Raw genomic sequence first — 26550 nt, 5'->3', positions numbered from 1 at the left:
CCATTTGCCCTCACAATTCAATTTAAAATCTGCTCTGCTTGCCTAGTTATGCAGTCAGCATGAATAACAGCTCCATCATAGTTTAGTTAGACACTGTCCCATTGGTACAGATCCCAGTTTCCCCAGCAATGGTGCCAGTACCCTATGAAGTGGAACTCACTTCCGCCATACCAGCATTATGTTGTGAAGGAGTATCATCATTGTGGCTAATTCTGTCTCTATGCAATCTACCTCAAAATACTTAAAACTGGCTATTCGATAGCTGGAAAGTAGGAGAAACACTGGTTGACTTTTACCCTGACTGGCCCAAGCTGCTCATATCAACATTCAATCAGGGAACAAGCGTAAGCCTCTTGGCCTGTTGAGCTTGCTCCACCATTCAATGAGATCATGGACGATCTGATTTGAATCACAACTCTAAATTCCTGCATATCCTTGAAAATCCTTCAACCTTTGGTAATCTGTAACACTCAGTAACTTTAATAGAAAACAAAATATATTAGATTACCACAATTAATCACTACAAATACGCATATCCTGTGATGGGAAACTGTGTGCAACTGTTAAGAAAACATAATTCACAGCATTAACATGATAGCAATTTGAGCTTTATTTGGAAGACAATCCCAGCATTATCTAATTCTTAATCAATCAATGCTAATCTTGCAATTTAAATATAATTAACAGTACTATTTATATAATTAATTGAATGAATTCTAAACGTCTTTTGCTGTATAAATAAGCTACTCAAGGAAAACTGGAGTCAGGACCTGATTGGAATGGCGCTCTTTAAAAAATGATCATTTATAATTCGTTAGACTTTCCTTCCTGAAATAAACTGCATTCTTTTATCTTCTATTTAAACCAATAGTTGCTTAGATTTTCATTTGTTCTAGAACCTAATTTATAGATAATACAACTAGAAATTTTAAAATACAAAATAAGATAACGTTTTAGAGCCATAAAATTTTACAACACAGAAAGAGGCCTTGCAGCCCATTCTGTCCACGTTGGTTTTCAAGCACCTCTCTACTTGACTCTTATTTTTCAGCACTTAGCCCTTATAGCATTTGTTTGTTATAGCATTTCAATTATTCATCTAAATATCTCTGAAGTATTGACAGAGTTCCTGCTTCTCCCATCTTCCAAGCACAAAATGACAGATATTCCTAACCCCCAACCTTATGGATGAATTGTTTTCCCCTCAAATCCACTCCAATTCTCCTACACATCACATTAAATTTCTGGTTATTGATCCAGGGAATCAGAGGGAAAACATTTCTTCCTATCCAGTCCATGTTCCTCATGCTTTGTAACATATCAATAAGGTTCCTTCTCAGCCTCTTCCACTGTAAGAGAAACAATCACAGCCTATCCAGTCTTTCATCATGGCTGAGACCTTCCAGCTGAGGCAACATCCTGGTGAATCTCCTCTATACCTTCTCATTTCTACAGTGTAGTGACTAGAACTGCAGAGTACTCCAATTGTGGCCTTAACATCTTAACAAATAACATCTCATACAGTTTCATCATTACCTTTGTGCTCTTGTATTCAATGCCTCAACTAATAAAATCAAGCACTATATATGTCTTAACTATCTTATCCACCTGTCCTGCTGCCTTCAAGGACCTATGAACGAACACACACACACACAAAGCTTGCTCTAATAGTCAGTTTTTTTCTAGTGTCCTCCTTTTATCATTTATTTCCTTGCCTTACCAGTCTTCCCAAAATGCACCATCTCGCATTTTACAGGGTTAAATTCCATTTACCATTGCTCATCTGACAAGTCCATCCATATCATTCTGTAATTTAAGGCTCGATTCCTTGCTATTTTAACACAACATATTTTTGGGTCATCAGCAAACTTGCTGATCAGACCTTCTACTTTCCAAGCAAACAGCAAAAGTCCCAAACCCCGGCACTGTAAACATGCTTCCAGTCACAAAGACAACCTCTAAGCATCATCCTCTGCTTCTTACTAACTAAGCCAATTTTGGATCCAATTTGCCAAATTGCCATAGATCCCATGGACTTCCTGACCAGTCTCCCATGTGAGATCTTGTCACAAGCCTTGCTGAAGTCCATGCAAACTATAATCAACTGTTACTACCCTAATTTACACATCTAGACTCATCCTCAAAAATTTAAATCAAATTTGTTATACATGATCTCCACCTGACGATACTTGATATTCTATTCCTCTCCAAGTTGAGACTAATCTGCCTCTCAGAACGTTCTTCCAATAGTTCACCTATCACTGGCCTGTTGTATTCTGGTTCATCCCGAATAATGGTACTTCAGTTGTTCTCCAGTCCTCTGGTATCTCTCCTGTCTTATCCAGAGAGTATTTGAAAATTAATTTCAGTGCCCTTTAATCTCCTTCCTTGCCTCCCACAGCTGCCTGGGATTCATCCACTTTAAAGTTTCCAAATACATTGAGTGGAATATTTTCCTTAAACCTGCATTCATCAATTTTCCTTTGCATTAAGGTAATTGCTGCTCAGGAATGAAATCTTAATTTTCCGATACTTGATTTGTTTGTAATGTTCCAAAATGTTCAGAAAAGTAATTATCGAGTCTGTCAGGTGGTCCTTTTGTGGCTACAGGAATGCAGCACTTCCGACAAACTCTCATTCAAAATGTGACAAGACTAAATCATAACTGTAATGGGAAGTATCATGAATTCTATGTTAGAATGTTGCACAAATATTCTACTTTTGCATTTTTTCAACTTTACGGAAGGGAGTTTTTAATGAACCCGTGCATTTTGCTGGAGTCTCACGTGCCTACACCACAAATCAGAAATTTGCGTATACATGGTCCATGGTTTTCATGCCATTAAAATGAATCACTGAATTGTAGCCAGTACATACCCAAATTTTTCATTTGTGTTATTGGTGGGTGAGGCTCCTCCTGGCAGCAGAGATTATAAAATCACCCACAAATTGCAAATTTGATCAAATATTCTATTACCCTTTTGAAGTTTTGTTATTTTCATTTTTTCAAAATTAATAGAGATGATTTAATAGAACATCTCAGTTCAAAATAAACGCAAAATAATTAAGGCACACAGAGCTAAAATGTTGGGCCAGTTCCCAGTCTAGATGTGGTCCTTCTTTATTTATTCACAGATGAAGGTGTCACTATTGTCCATCCCTAATTACCTAGAGGGCAATTAAGAGTTACAGGTAGGCCAAACCAGGTAAGGATGGCAGCTTCCTTCCCGAAAGGACATTAGCGAACTGGTTTTTCCAGACAATTGACAATAGTCATTGAGTCAGGCTCATCATTAGATTCCTAAATTCAGATTTAAAAAAAAAAAATTTGATTTCAAATTGGCATCTGCATGGGATTTGAACCCCAGGTCCCCAGAACATTATCTGGGAATCTGGATTAACGAGGTCATCACCTCCTACAAAATGTGGCTGTGCCCCAACCAAGAGGCATAGAACATTGATGGAATATGGTCCTCAGGTCTTATGAGCACATTTAGGGTGAGCTGAGGACACAAGTGACTCCACAGGCAACTTGCTGGATGAAGTTATCAATGGTGAACCTCTTGCCTCACCACACATTGTGGGAGCACTTACAGTCTCAAAGGACACACTGAAGTCAGCAACGAGGGTGGGAGTGGGGGTGGGAATTGTAGGAATCACAAACCCAAGTGTACGGAGGGGATATTCGGATATTCCTGGCTCCACAAAATATTTGAAACTTCCTTTTGAATGGAAGAGTCTTTGAGTAATCGCAAGGCCATCATGAAGAATATCCTGCTCATCGCTAATTCCTGTAAAAAGGCATATTTCTACCAGCATTAGTGTCCAAACTAACCAAGATACCCAAAAGGAAAATTGGTCCACAAATAAGTTTAGCAGCTAGACCCCAAACAGTGGGTTCAATGCATTTCAATTTCTACTCACAATGTTAATACATTGGGAGATCCAATTTCAGACTAGTGTAATATTAGCACAACGCAAAATTCAGCTTGGAACATTCCTACTTTAAGACACCCATAAAACCTACTTGGACCAAGCTTATAATCATTTGACCCTTGTACGGCTCAGTATCATACTTTGTTTTATAATGCTTCTCTCTAGTGCCTTGGGACATTTCATTACTTTAAAGGCACTATCCAAATTTAAGCTGTTGTTGTTTACACCTTTGTCCACCATCTCCTAATTCTCAAAATGTGTTCATCTGTCTTGCCCCACAACCTCTGCAATGCATCTTGGGTTATTAATAATGTTCTGCAAGTGCAGATTGTTATCTACTTGCATCGTATCTGCTTGTCTTATTGATATTATGCTTTCTGGTAAATCAAACATTTGTAGGCTGATGTCACAGTTGAATATAAAATATAGCTGGAGATTTCAGTGCAATCCTGAGGGAATATTGCACGGTTTGAAGATTACATCATATGAATGGAGCTCTATCAGTTCAGACAGACATAAAAGGTTCAAAGGGACTATCTGAAAAGTAGAGACGTTTGCCAGTGTCATTGCCAATATTTGTTCATCCCAAATTACCACTAAGATATTGATTTGCAAATCATTTTTCATATTTGCTGCTCTGGAGACTCTGATAAGTGAAATTCACTGCCTATTTGCTCACAATAGGTGGCAGACTTTATAATAATTCACTGGCTCTGAGGCAGTTTAGAATGACTTGAGGCTATGAAAAGACAACTCTTTCATTCCAAACCTTTAAAGGCTTTTGGCAAACTGTTCACAAAGCTATCAAAACATATGAACAAATTTGAAAGATTGTACCAATCAAGTAATTTGCATAGAATTATTTGAATCAGATAGTTTCATAGGTTCTGAACTTTGTCTTCGTTTGAAAATACAGCCAAAATATAGAAAGAAATGTTTTTGACTTGCCTCTTTATTAGTAAGCAACATTTGGTGGGGTATTAGATTATAGAGAGAGGGTGAAGAAGGATTTAAACTTTACATAAGTTCAATTTAAATCTACCACTTAATGAAAAAAACTAGATTGTATGAATATGAACCAACATTTCAACTGGATAGGCTAGGGAGGGACAATGTCAAGTTTAGAAATGATTAAAAGGGATTCTAAATGGTTCTTTTTTTCCCCAACAGATATATGCTGAAAAAGGTTCTCAGTTCATCTGTTGAATACTGATTCATTTGAAAGAGAGCTGGACCACATTATAGTAAAATAATGTCATAGACCACATTATAGAAAAATAGCTACCTTGCAATATAAATCAGAGCCAGAGTCAATGCGACCCCTGGACTAGTCACCGAAATGGGTCAGAATGGCTCCTTGCTGGCCGTGGTTTTTACATTTAGCTTTTTACCTTTCTCAGGAGATTACATGCTTCTCAGGGTAGGAATCAATTTGAAGGATATCTTTTCTCTGGAGTGTCAGAGGTTGAGAAGTGACCTTAGGGAGGTTTATAAAATCATGAGGGGCATGGATAGGGTGAATAGCCAAGGTCTTTTTCTCCAGGGTAGGAGAGTCCAAAGCTAAAGGGCATAGGCTTCATGTGAAAGGGTAAAGATTTAAAAGGGACTTAAGGGGTAACTTTTTCAAACAGAGGGTGGTGCGAGTACAGAATGAGCTGCTAGAGAAAATGATGGAGGCTAGTACAATTATGGCATTTAAAAGGCATCTGGATGTGTACATGAATAGGAAGGGTTTGGAGGGATATGGACCAAATGCTGACAAATGGGGCGAAGTTCATTTAGAATAGCTGGTCAGCATGGACGAGAGTGACTGAAGGATTCGTTTCTGTGCTGTACAACTCTGACTCTAAGGTATATCATTTGTATGGGACGGGGAAAGGTGGTTGGGCAAAGACTATATTTACAGTTAAACTGAATTGTATAATAAATTACCAGTTAATTTACCTAGCCTGAAGAAACACGCGCACTTAAGTATAACTGTGGATCATAATGAAATGTAGAGCCGTTTTTAAAAACAGAATACCAAAAAGTTTGATTAATCTTGAAAACCTTGGCTTAGAAAATAACTGCTAAAATTATTCCTTTCTACACAGAGTTTCCAATAATAGAACTTACTGGTTGTTCGCAATAACAATGAGTTAATTATCCTACAGGTGTGCTCCAATATTTGAAAATGGACTGACACATGAATCGATGGTTCTCTTCAGATCTTTAGACAAAGGTCAACCTTTTCTATTACAGATGATAATCGGGTCAAGGGAATCAGGAGAAAACGAAGCTGGTTGTTTAAAAACTAAATTACCATCAATTAATAGAATGAAGGTTTTTGAAGTAAAGGAGACAGAGAGAAAAATGGAGAACAAAGCATGAGAAAAATGAAATAAAAAGAGAAAATGCAAAAGAAACTCAGCAGTTTTGGCAGCACCTATGGCGACAGAAACTCTAATACTTTGAGTCCAGGACTGAAAGGAGCTAGAAAAGTGATTGGTTTTCTGCTGTTGATAAAAGGGAGTGGGAAAAACAAATAGTGAGGAAAATGGTTGTATGAGTACAACATTTTGTGTTTGTGTTCAATTTAAATTTTAGATACATTTTTATAAAGCCACGACTAATTGTAATAATAACACTAACAAAGGGAGTTTACTTTGAAATGGCCATTTTAGGCTACCAAAAACTAGCAACATTTAACATAATTCCATGGCAAGTATTAGGGTAGCGTGGTTTGTCATTTTAGCACTGTAGGGTTACATAATTTGTTCTTCAGTGTTCCATTCTTTCCTTAGGCATTCTCTTAATGTTCAACAACTTTAATCTACCATGTTTCAGCAAGAAATATGCTGAAAAGATAACACATCCATAGAAGTCTCAACTATATGATCAACATCAGACGTGCTCAACTGGTGGGCTAATAAGCCCAACCATTCTGGCTTTTTATCTCGTTGAATTTATTTTCCACATAGCAGTCTGATACTTCATAAAAAATGATCACTAGTACACTGTAGTCGATATAGGACAGTGTATTTAATCCTGATTCAAGATCATTTTGTTTACCTACAATTTAATATATTTGTAAAGTTGAGGATAAAATTTTAATCCACCTTCATTTATTGTCCACAAGATTGCATTTGACTGTGAACCTCTAAACCAGAAAATCACTGAATTTAAATGTATCATTCTGCAGATACTTCAGCCACTACTGGTATGCTGATCTTATATGTAAAAAGGTAACCTAAGGAAGGTAAATTGCTGAAGTGGGCACTAAACCATACTGATCATTGTGATCCTTGATTTGATTCCTGAAATATTAAAGCAAGGCAACAGAAAATATTGCAATTGGTTGCAACATCAATGAGCAAAGACGTGTGAAATAAATGTCAGGTTTCCTACTCTTGAACCTGATAATATCGAACTGAAGTACAGAGGTTCAGAAACCAGCTCAGCTTTGGTGACCACTAGAGCCAAATAGCCTGCTAACATTGACAGTTCATGTTCATGCATAAAACATACTACTTTGGTGTGATGCTGGAGGGCTAATGCAGCCGATGAATTATATTCAAGCTTTAAATACTGCCTTCGGGAAAAGAAAGTAACGAGAAGGAAAAAAGAAAGTAAACTCAAGAGAAGTAGGTTCAATTTTCTTCTCACTATTATTTTAGGAAAAGTTTAACATATACAAAACTGTACTGCATAAGAACTTTATACAAAGTTAGCTTCAGAAAAACTTGCATTAAAAGAGAAACGTTATAAAAAAAAAGTGGCAAATAATTTATTTGTTACTGAGAAATGTGTTCTTTATATAAAAAGATCGATTGTGCATACAAACTACAAGGACCAGAGTTGCCCATCTGTATGTCATTTACTGCAAGAGAAGTAACTGCAGGTTTAAATTACATGGTATTGGATTGCAATTTCCTAACATTGAATGCTTTTCAACTTTTACCTTTAGTCATTACTACAAATATTCATAAAAACAGTTCCAAACAGATACATTTAACTCATTTAAGGCATGTTGTTCCATACTTTTGTTTCTACATTTATAATCATATTGTTTAGGACTCCCTAAACATTTAAGTACTAATTAAGCAACAAAAAAGTTTATCCAAATTTTGTTTTTAAGAGTTGAAATCATTAAAGTGTCATTGGAAAATATACGCTTTTAATTTACACTAATTTTGCACAACTACTTTTGGTGGGAATATTTGAAATATAATTATTTTCTCTTAGCAATGTTCTCATTAACTGTCTGGTAGAGATTCATTCTAATGACAGGCTTTGAAAGAGCACTGCTGTATTCCTTTGTTCACTCCAGTCCTATTTGGAAGGGATAAAGATTTCATTCCTGGTTTCTTTGTTAGTCTTACAAGAACCGCTAAATCACTATTCATACAATTTGCTCGATGTGCTTCATGTCAGACCCTACAAATTATTTGGTTTTTGTATATTGAACATCAGTTTCTAATTAGCAATATTTCTTCCATGCTTAGCATTTTTAACTTCAAATATAAATATAATTTTCTACTAGGTAAATACTTTTGCAACTGACTGTACAAGAATTAATTAGATTGTTCAAGAGAATCCAATTAGTCTTAATATGTTAAGTTGTTAATTTCATGTACATCTTTCAGAAAAGAAAACTTCCATATAGGTAAACTCCTTTTTAAAAAATCTGGAGCAATAATTCATTGTCAAAATATTCCATTGTGACTTTTAATATCAGATTCTAGTACAGAATACTAGAAGTTACATTTTGTTAATTTACAAGTTTCAGAGAAATTGAAAACCTATTTTTTGGGTTTGGGGAGGGGATGGGTGGCAGGGTGAGGCAGGAGAGGGAGGAGGGCAAAGAAAAAAAATAGGCCATTTGGGTTATATAAAGAAAAACAGACCTTGCTATTTTAACAACATTGCTGCTTTAGTCACAGTGCAATATAAACGTTTGAAACTGCCTGAAATCAAACCCGAATATAATTTTCCAAACATCTTTGACCTAACTAAAGTCATTTGGTTGTGGGTTCACATACAGAAAAAGATGATTTTTTTTGCACTGATGTTCAAGTATTTTTACATATTTTCATAAATAAGAAGCAGATTACCTTGTCAATCACCTAAAGCCCATTTCCTCTCTATTCATTCCTACAGTACTGGGTCAATAACAAGGTTAACCAAGGTTTCCCCCCTTAATTAGTAAAATACTGACAAAATTTGGTTTTATGTGAGTACTGAAGTTTTGTTGTCTGAGCATTGGAATAATTATGTTAAACAGCTTTCAAAGAATTGCATGAAATGATAGCATTTTATAAGAAATCAAAAACATGAAGCAAACTAAATTGTTCCGGTTTAAGAAAATTCTACCCCCATGAACTTGCCTTTTGGTGTGTAGCAAGGTGCAAACAGTATGCAATGATCTCTTTAATTAGGTCATTGGATAATAGAAGACTAAAATTCAATTTAAAAGTTTAAATATGCTACAGTTATTTTCAAAATTATTTACTTGCAGTGAGCTTGTTATTGACCATTCAAAAAGATATTTATTTGAAAGATATGCTATTTATTCACATTTAATTCAATAAACACCTGCAATTACTTAAAAAAACAAGGAACTGTGGATGCTGGACATCAGAAACAGATATTTGAGAAGTTTATAAAATGGTTTTGCATTAGAAACTCAACACTGAATCCACTACAACTCTGCAGATGGTACTTGAGCTAATCTTATAGATCTTCCTTAAATCTACTAAATCCTATTTAGAATATAGGTCATAAAAATCTTAAAAACAACAATTAATCCACTGAAACTATCTTGAAAGATTCAAGGCAAGACATTTCGATAAAGCAACTTCAAACATGGGTGCAATTTAGAAAGAAAACACAGGATCATTTGCTACTTGCAAAAAACTGATTAAGACAGCAATAGCTTTCTTCAATAAAATGCATCTGTAGATCAAGAAGGAATTTTTCACAACGGACAACCACTGTGAAGAACCATTTACCTTGCAAAGTGGAAAACCAGCTCCAGTGTTTGTGGATTTAAATATTTCCAAAGTGTTTAATTTCAAAAGATTAATCACAGGGGAAAAAAAATTTTGCATAACAACATGTGAAAAATGCAACAACTGATTATAATACTTTAAATAATCAGGAAACGCATGCATCCAAACCATTCTTACTCTTTTACTGTCCAGTAGGTCATGTGCCCATTGACTTGTTTTTAAGTTTTAATGTTACAAATATCTCGATACATGAAATGGCAGGAAAATGGATGATTTTTGATAAATGTTGCAGTCCGATCTTAAGAATGAAAAGTATCTAATCAGAATCATTTTAGAATAAATATCTGTGCACCTATCATAGAGGCAATGCAGTGGCAAAGATGGACCTTTTCAGTGTCCAGCTTATGAAAGTAGTTTAAATTTTTAAAGAAGTTTAGTTAATAAAACATTTTTATGAATAACTTTCTTTGTCTTTCCTTTGCCCTACACAATTGTAGTCACTGTGCAGACGGGAACATACAGGGAATCAAGTGTTCTAAGTAGCAGCACACATTTAATTAGCAGAATATCATGCAATAAATAATTAAGCAAATGACTGGAGACTATTCTAATGCAAAACACAAAGAAAAAAAGCAAAGTATGCAGCACTGAATTTATAGAGGGGCAGTCTGCTGTAGAAAATGCTTCAAAACAACTCAGTTTTCACTTCCCTTCCCTTAGCTCCTCTGAGTTTTCAGATCAAGATAGGGAACCTCCTTTTTCCAGCCAAGTAAGGATTCCAATATTAAAAGTGCTTTCTCTTGAGACATTGTGATTCTGGCTCATTTATAAGTATTGACAGATGTGGTTTTATGTATCAAATGCTCTCTCATGCTTCAAAACAAAAGCATTTATTTCCATTACTTTCTTGTATTACTTTCCTGACATACAATGCTTGTGTCACAATATTTTGGTCATATTGCTCAGTTATCTTCCTCATCAATGATTTGAACATAAACAGCAGCCAGGCACAACAGAAGCCTAATCTAAGTATCATTATTTCTACTACAATCATCAGCTATCAGTTCATACAACGTTACTCAAATGGAAAAATAGAAACACTGAATAAATAAAACGTACATACATGGAAATAGATCCCAAGGTTATACTTCAATGTTTAGATTCTCAAAAGTATTCAGATAAATGAAGTATGAAGACTTATTATTAGAACTAATTCTAATCCATTTATTGTTTCACATTCGGTGTGATTTTAAACAAGAAATTGTTGCACAAAAATTATGTGGATAATGGATAGCTAAATAATTTCTCCTAAGATGGCTAAGTGAATAGCTCCTTCAACATGCTTGTAAGTTGCATATCTGTATAATCTGAAAGGCACTCACATATGCCCTCTACTGGAAGTTCTAATGTTGCACTGGAACAAACACAGTATATACTTACGTAAAAGTTGAACTTTTAAGACTGTTTTAAGGTAAAATTTATAGGGTCAACTATTACATGGATACTACTTTTGAGGAACTGAAATTCATGCTATAATTCAAAATTCCATATCATTAGCAGAAGCCCAATTGATCGTTAAATGAATAAAAAAAACACAACGAATTACAATAATTGCTGCTACACAGTTATTTGTCTTCTCTGCAATTTCAATAATTTTCAGTTTAAACATTGCTGTATATTTTTTGCTTTCTCTGGAGGGTATTTTTATATAAAATGATGAAGAAATTCAAAACCTTAACTAGGTATATAACTGTATTCCATGCGTGTTACAGGAGAACTGAGCTCAGGTGAGCTACACACACCTGACTCTGCCCTGATGCGTTTTAAACTTGCCTGCCAATTTCTTCCATTTCCTCAGTTTTCTTTCATTTGCAGTTGTTTTAGTTTTTCAAACTAACATTTTAAGCTGTTATTTCTGATAAAAAAAAGTTACCAGACATTTGACTCTAATACAGTCTTGTCGATTATTGTAGCCGTAACAATTACATACAGGATAATACCTTGACTCATAACTGTTGATCTGTTATCTGTGAAGAACTAGGGCCAACGTTTACACAAGATATATAGAAAATTCCAAATTTTTTGGTCAAAACTAGAGGGTCAATCTTTACATGAGATCAACTTTTACTTGAGTATATATGGTAAATACACTTCAGTAAAATCAAACTACTTTTCCTAAAAATAAAATGTGGTGTTCAGCAGGATGAAGTATTTGAAACACTAAGACTGACAAGTTCAGCCTTAGTGTGATGTACTAGTTAACTATATTGCACAATAATGTCTGCTTAATTGGAGAATGAAACCATTCTCAAGGAATGCAGGTGATAATGCAAACTGTAACTTTGATAATGTACTGTTTGTAGCAATATCTATAACCCAAAGTTGATGGTATAAGCAAATCACTGTACTGCTGGGTCAACGTATTCAATGTATTAAATCATAACATTGAGTTTGCCTTGACGGTTCAGCTTGTTAAGCCAGAAGTTAGCTGAATCAAATTTACAGAAGGATCCCAGGTACAATTTCCAGTCTGTGCAAAATTGTAAAGCAACTGTAGTGGCTACCAAAATGAGACTGGGCAAGGCAAGAGGATGAGGGGTAAATCACTTAAGGTTCCTCCAATGACTGTTGTTCATTGATCCCTCCTAGAAAGCGCTTGATTTTTTAAATATGACGATGATCTTGTTCAGCTTTTATGATCTCGTAGACAAACATCTGATCATTACTCAACATTCAGGCTCACTTGGACAAGTTGTAAGAGAGCAACTAATGAATCTGGAATGAACACCAGTTGAGGTTTGGAAAGCATAGAACCAAATTGGCAAAAATAAATATATTGTTTTATATGTAAAAATAAACATGCCATTTAATGAATTCCAAAATATAATTAACCATGCAAACTCCAATCAGTTCCAATGGTGAACAAACTGAATAGGCCATTCAAAAGGTAAATTTGGAATTATTGTTAAAATTGTTGAGCCTCAATCAGAAAAGCAGCAATCGGGTGCTCATTTGGTGTTTCTGCAGCTCTCTGGCTGGTTGAATAACTTTGTACATTTATATCTATTTGAGTTCAGGAACTTGTCAGACAGCAGTTGTCTGAAGATCAAAATCAAGGGCTTGGAGTTCACTTTTTTTCCAGGTAAACGTGCACATTATAAAAGTCATGGAGATTCACAACAGCCAGAATGAAGGTTAGAAGTTTGGTATAAAGTAAACTCTTTCTGATTCAGAACATGTATCAGTATAAAAAGCTAATCAGACAGCAGCCTCACTTGTTTGCAACTTCCTCTGCTTCAAATACTTTCCCTTAAAGCTTCCAAAAGCCCAAGTCCAAACACTACCCTGTGCCAAAACATTATCTATTACAACAAAATATAATGAAAATATTCTATCCTTTTAAAAATAATGACCAATCAACATTTGTTGATTAATACTTTCCCTACTCTCTATAACAAACCTTTTCCAATTCTGTAAAGCTCTAGTAAACCTCTTACCTTTCTTCCAATGAAAATCGTCACAATAGGTTATGTCTCTCCATATTTTCAAATATTACTTACTTGACATCAAGATGTTCCCAAAACATAGGATAAACTTACTAGAGTCAACATTCTTGTGCAATAAGATTTGGTTCTGTTATCACAGAAACTAGTCCTTTGTTAACATAAAATTCTCAGATTTCCGGTTTTCATATCTACATGGTAATCATGAGTGAACTTGAATCATGGAAAAAACAATTGCTGTGTGGTCCAATGAATGGCAGTAATGTTTCTGTCTGTAGATTGATTTCTTATTTAGCAAAGTCTAATGGACTTTAACACTGCAGCTTGTAGTTAGCTTATTTCAGTGAGGGCTGGGTTGTGCTCTGAATTTCTGATGTTCCATACAGGGATAGGGGCTAAGTAACGTACAACCTCTTGACCAGCTTCTGGCAGTGGGCTATGAGGAAGATTAGCAAGGAGAAGAATTTCCTCTGATGACCTGACGGGTTTATTGGTGATCAAACTTTATTGAATAATATTTCAATCCACGTCATGTGTATGTGCTTCCATCTCAATGGACTATATCTAATTGGCAAGATTTTTTTTTGTTTTTAAAAAAACCTCATACAGATGTGCTATTGGTTCACAGTTTTAATCCACAATGTTCAGCCAGTTATTTTGCCAGATATTGCCTGATCTACAGTATGTTTCCAGGCTTTTATGTGTCAGATGTTCAACATTTCTAGCATATTTGATTGCTCAATACCCTATTTTCACAAAAACAATCCTCTTTATTTAACCTACTTAAACTGGAACGTCACTGGTTTCCCACAGTGAAGCAATGCATTTTGAGGGCATCAAATTGTAATACCTTAATAATTTCTGAACTGAGATGTGGCAAGTGCATACACAAATAAGGAAAGTTTGTGAGAAGATTTGTAGCTTGGGTGCTCATTGTTGCGATTCTGTTCACCGTACTGGGAATTTGTGTTGCAGTCGTTTCGTCCCCTGTCTGGGTGACATCCTCAGTGCTTGGGAGCCTCCTGTGAAGCGCTTCTGTGATGTTTCCTCTAGCCTTTATAGTGATTTGTATCTGCCGCTTCCGGTTGTCAGTTCCAGCTGTCCGCTGCAATGGTCGGTATATTGGGTCCAGGTCGATGTGCTTATTGATTGAATCTGTGGATGAGTGCCATGCCTCTAGGAATTCCCTGGCTGTTTTCTGTTTGGCTTGTCCTATAATAGTAGTGTTGTCCCAGTTGAATTCATGTTGCTTGTCATCTGCGTGTGTGGCTACTAAGGATACTATTATAGGACAAGCCAAACAGAAAACAGCCAGGGAATTCCTAGAGGCATGGCACTCATCCACAGATTCAATCAATAAGCACATCGACCTGGACCCAATATATCGACCACTGCAACAGACAGCTGGAACTGACAACCGGAAGCGGCAGACTCAAACCACTACAAATGTTGGAGGAAAGATCACAGAAGCGCTTCACAGGAGGCTCCCAAGCATTGAGGACGTCACCTAGACAGGGGATGAAACGTCTGCAACACAAATTCCCAGCGCAGTGAACAGAACCACAACAACAAATAAGGAAGATTAAAGTTGTGGCTTTTCCATCATGAATACATGATGCACAAACTGAAAGAGAAACAACTCTTTGTGTTTTAAACAATGCCAGCAACTTAAGTAAAGCCATGCACTTTCATTATTCTTTTCCATCACAAAGTAGTATTATTTTGGTCCTTCATTAAAAGTAACACTAGGATCTACCCAGCATCACTCAGGATTACAGAATATGGTATTATCCAATTTATTGTTAGAATTGCTTCTGGAATCAACTTAAACATCTCCAATGAGAAGCAAACATACATAATTATTTTTAGCTGAAGTTTTCACTGGCTTAATACTGCAAAAATAGCTTCTTTAAAACAATATTAATTAGGCTTAAAGCACATTGCCAAGAATAAAAAAATGTGCTGTACAAATCAAGTGCCTTAATTTACCCCCTCAAGATATCAAAACCTTTCCTAACTTCTAGAGCTATGAAATAATCTTATATTTTTTGTCATCTTTCATTTGACATCGTTATTAAATTTCTGTAAATGAAATAGAATATATTTAATACAGAATCATGATAATGTCAAGATGCTGTCTAGGCAGGGAATAATATTTTCAAGCAGCAAAATGATAACAGTTAAGCTTTCAGTTTTCTCAGGATTGGAGGGTTATCCCTGCAATTCAGAACAGGAAGATACCATCAGGAGTAATGGATGATAATATATAGACCAGGGGGAGCTGGTAAATGTTACTTTGGCTTCTTAAGATGGGGGTAATGTGTATACTCAAAGCAAGTGATTTATAGCTAACTTCTAGTTTCAAAGACAAATTCTACAAAACTAAAACAAGGGTCAATGTCACTTCAATAACCTAAACTTTTTTCTACAGCAGAATCACCCTCTTAATGCGAACAGCACCCAAAGTTTCATGTCACACAGCATGCAGCACACATTCAACCTGAGGGAAGCCCACAAGCACGAAGGGCTACTGGCTGGCTCTTTGTCACCAAATGCAGCAGGTTGAATGCAGACATCACTGGGGTACTTCCACCAAGAAATAAGAGGCAAGAAGCAGGGAACAACAGCTAAGTAGGAAAACACAAAAAAAGTTCCATTAAAACATCAAAATGATAACAGCCAGCATATTTAGACAAAATTCAGAAAATTCCAAGTTTCATGCTATAAAAAGACAATTCCGAGTCATAGGAAACCACTAGCTTGGTTTACTAGGTTTAATATTTGTAAGTGAGAAAGCAATTGTTTTTCTATTTGCACATGACAAATAGATGAAAACACATGGTGAAGCTGAATATGGGCATTCAAAGAGCGATGAATCTTCAAAGTAATGTTGCCTCTTGTGTTTTCACAGACAGAAAGCATAGACATCTCTGGAATCTCATCACCTTCTGAGGAGCAAAACAATGATTTATACAAAGAAACATACTTTGCGCCCGTTCTGGAGTGTGTCTGAAAGAAATATGCTTATGTTAACTCTGACATCTTAAAGCTGGCTTACTGCAAAGCCAAAGCAATTTTTCCTGCTTTTACAAGGAGAGAAAAAGGAAACAAAATTAAGTGTCACAATGAACAGCCTCAAAGAGCCATTAAACAAAAGTAAACATGTCAACTTCAAAACGACTGTTTTCTGCAAAACAGAAAGGGCACTGAGCAACATTTCATTGTGGGGAGTCTATTTATTGTGAATAAATGCTAGAAACATTTAAACATGAAACAAAAAGATACATAAAAACAGAATTTTTGTGACTTTCACAGAACCTGTTGTGAAAATGAAAATGTTCAGTGATGTGCAATTACCTCGAAGAACTGCAGTCTTACTCAGTCCCCACAGCTGACCATAAAAAGGTCTTCCTATTCAGTATCATCAATTGCAGTACCAGGCAGCCTATGCGCCTACCAATCGAAGCCATCTGGCTTATGTCAAGCCTTTGGGTCAGACAGCTACAGTGCAACAGGAAGAGAGGCAGTGATGTCACTCTGCAGGTCAGGCAAAGAACAAGGATGTATTTTGCAATTAATAGGCAGTGTGCCCCAGTATTGGGGTTCCAGCATACTTGAACTGGGTGATTTATGATAATTATAATCTGTTCATGGTGTTGGTAAAATAGATGCCATCTACTGGTGAAAACAAGCATTTCGAAAGCAGGGTGAGCAGATTCACAAAAGTTTCACTTTGCATTTTCTTACCTATAATACACAAAGTTTCTGTTTGGCACATTTCAATGATCATCAACGCACAACTGAAATCTACTAAGTTTCCACAGTTGGATATCTTTACTTTCATTCATGGTTAGCACTGCTGCCTCACAGCGCCAGGGACCTGGGTTCAATTCCCGCCTCAGGCGACTGACTGTGTGGAGTTTGCACGTTCTCCCCGTGTCTGCGTGGGTTTCCTCCGGGTGCTCCGGTTTCCTCCCACAGTCCAAAGATGTGCGGGTCAGGTGAATTGGCCATGCTAAATTGCCCGTAGTGTTAGGTAAGGGTAAATGTAGGGGTATGGGTGGGTTACGCTTCGGCGGGTCGGTGTGGACTTGTTGGGCCGAAGGGCCTGTTTCCACACTGTAAGTAATCTAATCTAATCTAATCTAATCTAATTAAAAAATTCTAGATTAATGTCTTTGCTGCGATGAACTTACCTGAATAAATCAGGTAAATTTGTATAGGTCAGGTCCTTGAACTGTCTTGAGCCACTACAGACCAGTCAATCTGATGTCAGTGGTAGGGAAATTATTGGAAAATATTTGAAGGGACAGGATTATTCAACACATTAATCAGATCCTGTCTGACAAACTTAAGAGTTTTTTTTTGAAAAGAGGACTAAATCTATTGATGAGGTCGGTGTAGTTGATGTGGTTGACGTGAATTTCAATAGGGTCTTTGACAAGGTGCCACATGGAAAATGTGCAAAAGGTAAGAGTTTGTGGGATCCAATGCAAGTTGGCAAACTGGATCCAAAAGTGGCTTGCAAAAGAAAGCAACGGGTGATGATGGAGGGATGTGATTGGAAGCCTATAACCAGCAGGGATCAATGCTCAGATGCTTACTATTTGTTATATATGAACGACTTAGATGTGAATGTAAAAGAAATAATTAATAAGTTTGAGAGATGACACAAAATGAGTGATATTTTCCTTGAAGCGGAGAAGACTGAAGTGGGCAGTGGGGAGGGGGGGATCCATTTGAGGTACGCGTAATTATGAGAGAACACTCCATGACAGGCATAGACAGTAGGTTGTGAGAATCTTTTCCCCATGGCAAGCATGTCTAACACCAGAGGGCATAAGTTTAAAGGTGAGGAGGAAGTAGTTTAGAGGAGATCTGAGAAAAATAATTTTCACCCAGAGGGTGGTAGAAATATAGAACAGAGTGTGGTGGAGGCAGATACTCTCTCAAAATTCATGAAGCATCTGGCTGAGTACTTAAAATGCTGGGGCACAGTAGGTTTTGCACCTAGTGCAGGTAAATGGGATGTGTTGTTTGGCGATTGTTGATCAGCAATGATGTGCCATATGACTCTGAGCTTCCTTATGCCAACCAGTGATGCATAACTGATATTAATGTTTCCAACCTCATAGTGGAAAGGGAGAGGGCATAAAAACAGTTCCATTCCTGACCATGTAATTCCTGCCTGAATGGCAGGCAAGGACAGGATCAAACCAGTCACAATTGAATAGGGTTAGCAACACTCACATTCTGCAGTGAAGTTTGCCCTGTCAGTATGGAGGTTAGGTCCAATGTAGTCCCATTCAATATGGATCTTGAAAAAAAAAACTGAGGCCATCTTTTTACTACATTATTTTACTTTACTCCGTGGTTTGCCTGCATCATATCTATAGCTTACAGTATCTCCTCCAGCGATGTCTCCACAGAATACTGAAATTCAAATGGGAAGGCATGAGAGAAGTCTCCAGCAGCCTCACCTAAGCCACATCCTCCATGCATTGCAATTACGATCATACAAACTAAATTCCATTGGCTTGGACATGGAATCCACATTCCAAATAATCAGCTTTTAAAACAGATTCTCTTTTCTCAGTTTAAGAATGGCACTTAATCTCAAAGAAGACAAAAAAAAATTTAAGATCTTTCTGAAGACCTAACCGACTTGGGGGCAACTTGCTGTAAACCATACCATGTGGCAGCATCTCAACCAACAAGTCACAACAGAGTCAGGTACTGACTGCATTAACTATTGCAGAGAACTGACAAAAGCAGAGGGATAGAAAGTTTTGAGAAGGTTGAGATTCTGGTTTGCTCACTGAGCTAGAAGGCTCGTTTTCATTGAGGGATAGAGATCAGAATCCTGGCTTGAGCAACTCTTCACTCCACTATCCAAAGACCTGCATCTCCAGGAAGTCCTGCTGAGTCATCCAAGGACACACAAATCACAAAACCTGGCAGGAATCACCTTGATTTCAAAGGACTGATAATGGCAGTGGACAGGTTATGTTGAAGAAAACCAGGTTTACGAAAAATCTAAGCACGGGCCAGTACCACAAAGCAAAGCTTTTATAAAATATGTATCAGAATATGGAACCACAGGAAGATTCAACTCACCCTCCCCACTTCCTGATCACATTAATATTAGTTAAATGGATATAAAAATATTTCATACAGTTTTAAAACTTATAGTGATCAGAAACACATTATACACTTTTTCTAAGTACAAACTTAATTTAATTTGTATTGATTCAGTTTTAAATGTACATAGCCTTTATTCCAAACTCTAAAATTATATGAGCCCTTTTTTGAAGTACAATTTAACCTTCTGTTTCAATTAAATAGATTAATTTAATATCAATTTCTACATTTTGAATCCAGATGGAATCAATTTCACAATTATTTATTTTTAACCAGCATTTAAAAGACACTTCAACTTTCTCAATAATCATTGTACATTACATCATTTATATCCTCTGTTTAAACAAGAGCAAAACCTCCAAATTACTATGAATACTGCCATGGGAGATCAGTGAGCATATGTAAAAGTTCTGCATCTGGCACTTGTCACATTCCTAAACTATCACACTTTGTTACTGATCCAAATAGTTATCCAATTTTCCCTTTAAAGATACTTTGGTCTCTATTCCAACTATTCCCTGTGGCAAAGCACTTTATTCCAACAGCCTCTGTGTAAAGAAATTTCTGTTAACATCTTTTCTCGATCCAAGCGATAATTTTCAACTGATAACCCTCATCACAGGCACTCCAATTAGAGAATATAGTTGCTGTTATTCAGTCCATCAAAGCCTTTCATAATTACAAAACCTACATTTCCTCATCTTTTCTATTGCATTACAATTCTAGATTTTAATTGAGTAAATCATAAAACGTTACAATCTTAGGCAACATGATCATCTCTTTTTAAAATTAGATCCAACCACCTTTGTTATAGCAAACCTCAAACAGGCAAATGTTTCCTAAATGAGTTTTCAGGCACTGAATTTATTTTTGGGGTTTTGAAAAGAAAGTTGAAAGTATAATTCAGGAAGATGAATTCTAATTTAACACTTATCATTATCTAATTAAATAAAGGAAAAACACAGGGCTCCTCAACTCCATCATCAGGACTTCTTAATGCAAGAGATTGTATGATGATATACTCCTGTCAAAATTAATTCTGGATTCTGTTTCAAGCTTCTAGTCTGTGATGACTCAGAATGGCAGATTAATGATATGTTTGTGAACTTTTTTGAAAATAAACTGTAATATTCAACAGCTGAAAAATACACAAGTGCAGGAGCTTCCAGAATCGGATAACCTTTCTAAATTAAAGCAGAAGGAAGAAAAGGTATAGTGCTATTTATCGAAGAGGAGACAATTGCAGATGGGAGATAGGTGTAATTTGGTGCCCTTTTCATTAATTATGTGACTTATTATTACAACAACATGGAGGGTATAATTAAAGGTGTAATTGATCTGACTTGAAGAAATATAATATGATGCTGTTTAGATTCTAGGGAAATACAAGTGTTCAGTTTCAGTAGAGGACAGGCTATTGATTACACATCTATTGTGGTTTTGTTTTGCACAATCTGCCAGCAACAGACTGGAAGCCAGTAGCTTTGAGTATCCACAGCACCCAAAGGAACAACCGTCAGCTGCAGTGTACACGCAACACTGGCTCCTAATGCCCCTTTTCAGACCCTGCTCCAAGTTTAATATCGACTCGGCTGAGAATTTGACACTGTCCTAAGGCTAGACCAGACTGATTGCAATTTTGTTTTCCATTCCAGATCATTCAAAGTTTACTTCCATGCGGTTACTATTCCCAACCTCCATTTCACCACAACCCTTCTACCTTTGAATTTTTGATAAAGTAAAGTAGTTTTTTGCTACCTCTGAAGTCAACCAGTCCAATATTTTCCTTGCTGTCCTGCCATCTTCCACTTGCTTGAATTCTGTCGTATTAAGTCTGTCCTAGAGTTCTCGACACAGACTACATTAGCTGGCATCCCACCACACACAGACGTTACAACTGCAATTCAAAATTGCAGAGACTAGGACCTGTGGACACAGCCTTAGAATTAGAGGGGGTAAATTCAGAACAGAAATGCGGAGACATTTCTTCAGCCAGAGAGTGGTGGGCCTGTGGAATTCATTGCCGCACAATGCAGTGGAGGCCGGGACGCTAAATGTCTTCAAGGCAGAGATTGATAAATTCTTGCTGTCACAAGGAATTAAGGGCTACAGGGAGAATGCGGGTAAGTGGAGTTGAAATGCCCATCAGCCATGATTGAATGGCGGAGTGGACTCGATGGGCCGAATGGCCTTACTTCCACTCCTATGTATTATGGTCTTAAAATAAATGCAGGATAAGATTTTTGCAAGCTGAAACAAAGGGACAATTTGAAAATCCTTGGGAACCTCTTGGACCTCTGTTGCATATGTTGGGTGACCAATGCTAGGAATCTGTGTGTCGAGTAGCTGAGGGTAGTCAGGTATGTAATGACATCTGCCAGAAAAAAATTCACCTTGAGTTGGCAACTGTACTAAGACACCCAAGTATTGGAGACAGTAGTCTTGAACCACAGACTTTTGTTTCAATGGCATTTCTCGCTCTTATCCATCAAAAGACTGAAACAAAGTTTTGTTTGTCACAAGTTCTGAACATTCTCTTTTCTCCTCTAATCTTTCTGTGCGGTGCACAATATAAGAGTCATCTCTATTTAAGAGCCCCCTTTAATTTTCATTTGTGCACTGGATTCCAACAATAGGTGTTTTTAGATTGAAACTAGATTTTAAAATAGCAACTGTGCCTAAAGTTTGGGTGATACTGTTTGCTTCCAGAACTACACGCAGTAAATCATGAAATCTTTGCGGGAATTCTGGTTGAACATGCTGTCTTTCTTAATGCCAAAAGGTAGTTTCCAAATGCCTCTAAGACCATATTGTGTCTGGCAGGCATCACTGTCTTCAGCCAGAGGTTGATTCTCTCCTGTCTACCATATGGTCATACAGCTAAATGACCCATTATTAGATGTAAATTACCCAAAATAACTATTCACCTCAGCACTTCCTAAAAATCTTCTTATACACTGCCGGTACTATTACTCCCAAGTACTTCACAAACATTTTGCACTCAAAGCTATCTTATTCAGTGATATTTAACCCCCTCCCCCTGACAAGTCAAGCAGTTCAAACAGTGACAACATTCTTTATACGGTTTTGAAACAGTCTCATCCTTCCAGACATTGGCTTCCATTACAAACTGCTCTTTCACACCAGCCTGTCCCAGGACACCCTGACTCACTGGTTGGACCTTTCCAAATGAGGGGATGCTGAAAGGCAATGCAGTGGATATCCAATTGGCAGGAGGCTCTGGATGCTAGTGAATAGGTTTTCTGCATCTTGTGGGCATGTTCCAGCATGACATTCTAATTCTAGCGTCAGAGGGATTTTGAGGTTTGTCAACTATAAGCAGAACACAATCAGTATGGCAAAGGAGAATGGGCTCTAGGTAGTGAAAGTGAGAAGGCAAAACCAAGACCTTTGAGCAGCTTGGAGAAAACCACTGAGGCACCACGACTATCCTGGCAAAACCAGGGCTGTTGGTCATCCTATTTAAATCTCTTCCAGGTTCTATCCAGCTCTGTGACTACTTCCTGCTGCACATCCCCAGTCTGGCCAGACTTACTTTGTTCCCAATTCTGGCTCGTTGTGTACTCCCTGTCCCTTAACAAAGCAATTTTGGGGGAGGGTGGGCAATTAGCGCCTATCCTTGAAACGACGTGCGCTTGTAAATTGTGTAAAGCTTAGGGAATGTTTTCTCAGAGTTGGCTACATCTAAAACTCAATTTAACGGTCTGTTGACTAGATGGCTACAGCATGGTGCAGAACAACTTCAACAGTAGGGGTTCAATTGCCATTCTGGTTAAGGTAGTTCTTGGACCCCGCCTCCTCATCTTGCTCCATAGTGATATCATGGCATGAGCCATGTTTTGCAACCTTCAGGTACCAAGATCACAACATGGTAAGTGTGAGAGTGTGAGTGAGTGAGTGACCTCAATTTAGAGACTTCAATAATCAAATTCAACATTTTGTCCATTTCTTCTACAACTTTAACTTCTGACTGGCTTCAGTCCATGTCAGTAACAACAAACCCTATGATTGTGACATGGATTCCAACTATTTTCTCTGCTATCCCCTGTCTTTCTTTCAGTAGCATATTTATCCTTGGCCCACCTGAAGTGTTTCCCAGCACCAACTCTGAATTGTTCTTATCCACATCAACAAATTTGGCAAGTCATTCTATTCTCAGCTTATGATCTGAAATCTTTCCTTCTGATCCTAGTTTGAAGATAAATTTGTCATTACTTTCACCAACCATTTGTGACAACGGTAAATGTTTTGATCATAATACTGTACAAAGCAGAGCCCATAGCAATCAGAAAAGTTAAAAGGTCAGACAATGGTCGAAATGAATGGTAGATACTGTGCTAGAAATCACAGAGAATTAAAGAAGGACATAGTTCCAGAACAAAATGTCAAACACATACACAAAACTAGTGTGTAATACAACAGTACAAATGTTAATAATATATAAATTTATAAAGGAGGAATCATCCAAATATGTGCACAGTCCAATGCCAGAACTTACAGAAGTACATCTGCTCTACTCCCAAGATGGCGATGTGACCTTTGATGCCCTGTGAGTAACCATAGCATTAACTATATATAAGACTGACAACCAGTGGTGCTGTCAATCATAATGTTCTATCCAAAATAGGGGTTCTCAATCAAGGTCCATGAGAAGGTCAAGAGGTCTGCCAAAAATAACTGAACAACATTCCTGTCTGAGCCAATACCTGATACCACCACCCTTCTGACCTTGTCTAGTTCACACTTCTGGGTTAAATGTAGCCAAACTCATTGCTTTCTTTATTCACAGCTTTAAACAGGCAATCAAACATTAATCAATAGCACAATTCCAGGCAGATGTGTGACAGGTTTGAGGAGCAATGGTGGTAAATGTTGTTAATCTTCAGATATGGATTGGCAGAGCAAGCTAATGCAGATAGAGAAAGATGGATACACTAAGATTAGGCCAGGTCCCATACCCTGAAGTTATTATCGGCAACAATAAAAAGATAGCGGACTTCTTCAGTTCATTTAATAACAACCAACAGCCCATGAATATTAACTAACTAGTAACAATAAAGTGACCAAAACAGAGGTTCTCATTTTGGTGCCAGTAATGCTGACATTTAGGAGCAAGTTCAGACAGTATTCTATCTCAGTCGACAATGGTAAAAGAAAATCAAACTGCAACTAATTTCCAGTTATCAATTAAAGGGAGTAGAGTTTATGTGTAACTACGCAAGGCCCCCAGGCTGACTCCCCCAGAGCAGACTGGCAGGCTGAGCGGAGACTCCAGGTTTGTGGCTAAGGCTGAAGCCCCCAAAGGAGTGGAAGCATTGGTGAAAGAGTTGGTCGAGGACTCTTGATGACTGGCTGCAGCGTCTGGAAGAGTGTCAGATTAGGACTGGAATGTTTGGAACCTGTGTACCCCCAAGCCCATGACTACAGCTCAAATGTGGCAGTTGTGATTGTGGTAGCAGCAGAAACCTATAATGGAGACTCCACAGCCCATTACAGAACCCCAGGACTTGTTTCACTGACTCCAACTGATTTCAAGCAGCAACTGGACAAGCAGCAGAGGAGAGAAAGATGAGCTGTATTGCAGTAAAATCTTGCATTATATTTAACACCTCAAGATGGTGCCGGAGTGTGGCAACATTGTGTATAATACACTGTTCACTATATTTTCTTTCCTTACATATGACAATAAATCTAAATCTTAAGATGTGATTATGGTCATTCAAAGATATAACTAAATATCAGAAGCACTGTGAGATTCTGTCAATCTTGTAAAAGAACCTTTGAATGCCATTGGTTTGAGTTTTACCTTCCAAAAATGGGACAGTTCAGTCATTTCGGTGATTAAAAAACAAAACAAAACCTGGGACAAGACTAGCATCTGTCTGATTCCAGCATTAATTGAGGTAGGACAAGAATAGAGTTGTATTCTTAAATGAGGCTGCATTTAAATGGTCCTTCTATTTTTAAGCACAGGCAGCTTTCTGTGGCTTCAGAAAACTTCAGTATACTAAAAGAAAGGAGGCAGTGAATGCACCAGCTAGTGATAGCCTTGCAATATTACCTTAAGACCATCACCTCTCTTTTGCCTGGATTGAGATCAGAAATTGCCCTTCTGATCTTTCAGTTCCTTGATCCCTGACTAATGGTAACACCCTTTAACTTGAATGAAGATTATTCCCTTTAGACTTTTGAGAAATGGGCATTTGATGGAAGATCCAATAGTGTGTTTACCGTGTATTCTGTTGGCATGTGCTGTGGTGTGTGATTGACCTAGCACAACGTTTTACAGCAACATGGCCCTCCCTGTGACTGATGATTGCTGACAAGACAAGGCATGGATCTTGTGAGCATTGGAGAAGGCACAGGATGTATAAGCATTAAGAGAACAAGTACACAGCCCTGAGATGCAGCCTGGTCCAATTCATGAGCTGGGTGCCTGTTCCTGCATGCAAAGTATCCTCACAGCAGTATTCCAAATAAAGTTGCCAGTGTTTTCTAAAGTACAGCTTGAAGTGCACAAGTGTATAGTAAGTGGATTAGAGATCTGCCGTGATGATACGGTGAGGTTGGCATATGTCAGATGCCAATGTCTAGAGATAGGGTATAGCTACAGCTGGCCTTACAGCATGCCCTGAGATCTTTAGTCTGTGTCCAAGATGAAGGTCTGAAGGAACAAGCTATGAGTTGAAATCATTAGGTCACCTCACTGACTTTCACGTTGTGAACGGTTGCTGTGCAGTATCTATCCTGCTGTTGGGAGAATGGAAACTACATATTAATGAGGTGAGATTAACTAATAATGATTAATGAAATGTTAATGCATATTGCAAACAGATCTTTCTCTGCACACTAACAAGAACCTTGTCTTGCCGTTCAACACTTGCAGTTAGAAAATAGGTCTTTTTGCTCTCAATGTGAAAAAGCCCCTCGCTGGCCATCTCACACAATTCTCGCCATGG

At 37.5% G+C, this 26550-nt stretch overlaps 1 protein-coding gene across 4 annotated transcripts in view; it reads right to left on the bottom strand.

Moving 5' to 3' along the window:
- Nucleotides 1–26550, bottom strand: part of msrb3 (methionine sulfoxide reductase B3) — a 136761-nt gene that overhangs the window by 96358 nt on the left and 13853 nt on the right. For 2 of the 4 annotated variants that reach the window (XM_060839314.1, XM_060839312.1), the window contains exon 2: nucleotides 15930–16056. The exons of the other annotated variants lie outside the window; for them this stretch is intronic. In XM_060839314.1, coding sequence (XP_060695297.1) covers nucleotides 15930–16005 — 76 coding nt within the window. In that variant the 5' untranslated portion in view covers nucleotides 16006–16056. The remainder of the gene's footprint in view (nucleotides 1–15929; nucleotides 16057–26550) is intronic. 4 annotated transcript variants of the gene reach the window in all.

Source organism: Hemiscyllium ocellatum, chromosome 19, assembly GCF_020745735.1.
Source record: "Hemiscyllium ocellatum isolate sHemOce1 chromosome 19, sHemOce1.pat.X.cur, whole genome shotgun sequence".
Taxonomy (NCBI): Eukaryota; Metazoa; Chordata; class Chondrichthyes; order Orectolobiformes; family Hemiscylliidae; genus Hemiscyllium; species Hemiscyllium ocellatum.
This window is presented reverse-complemented; position numbering and strand designations above follow the sequence as displayed.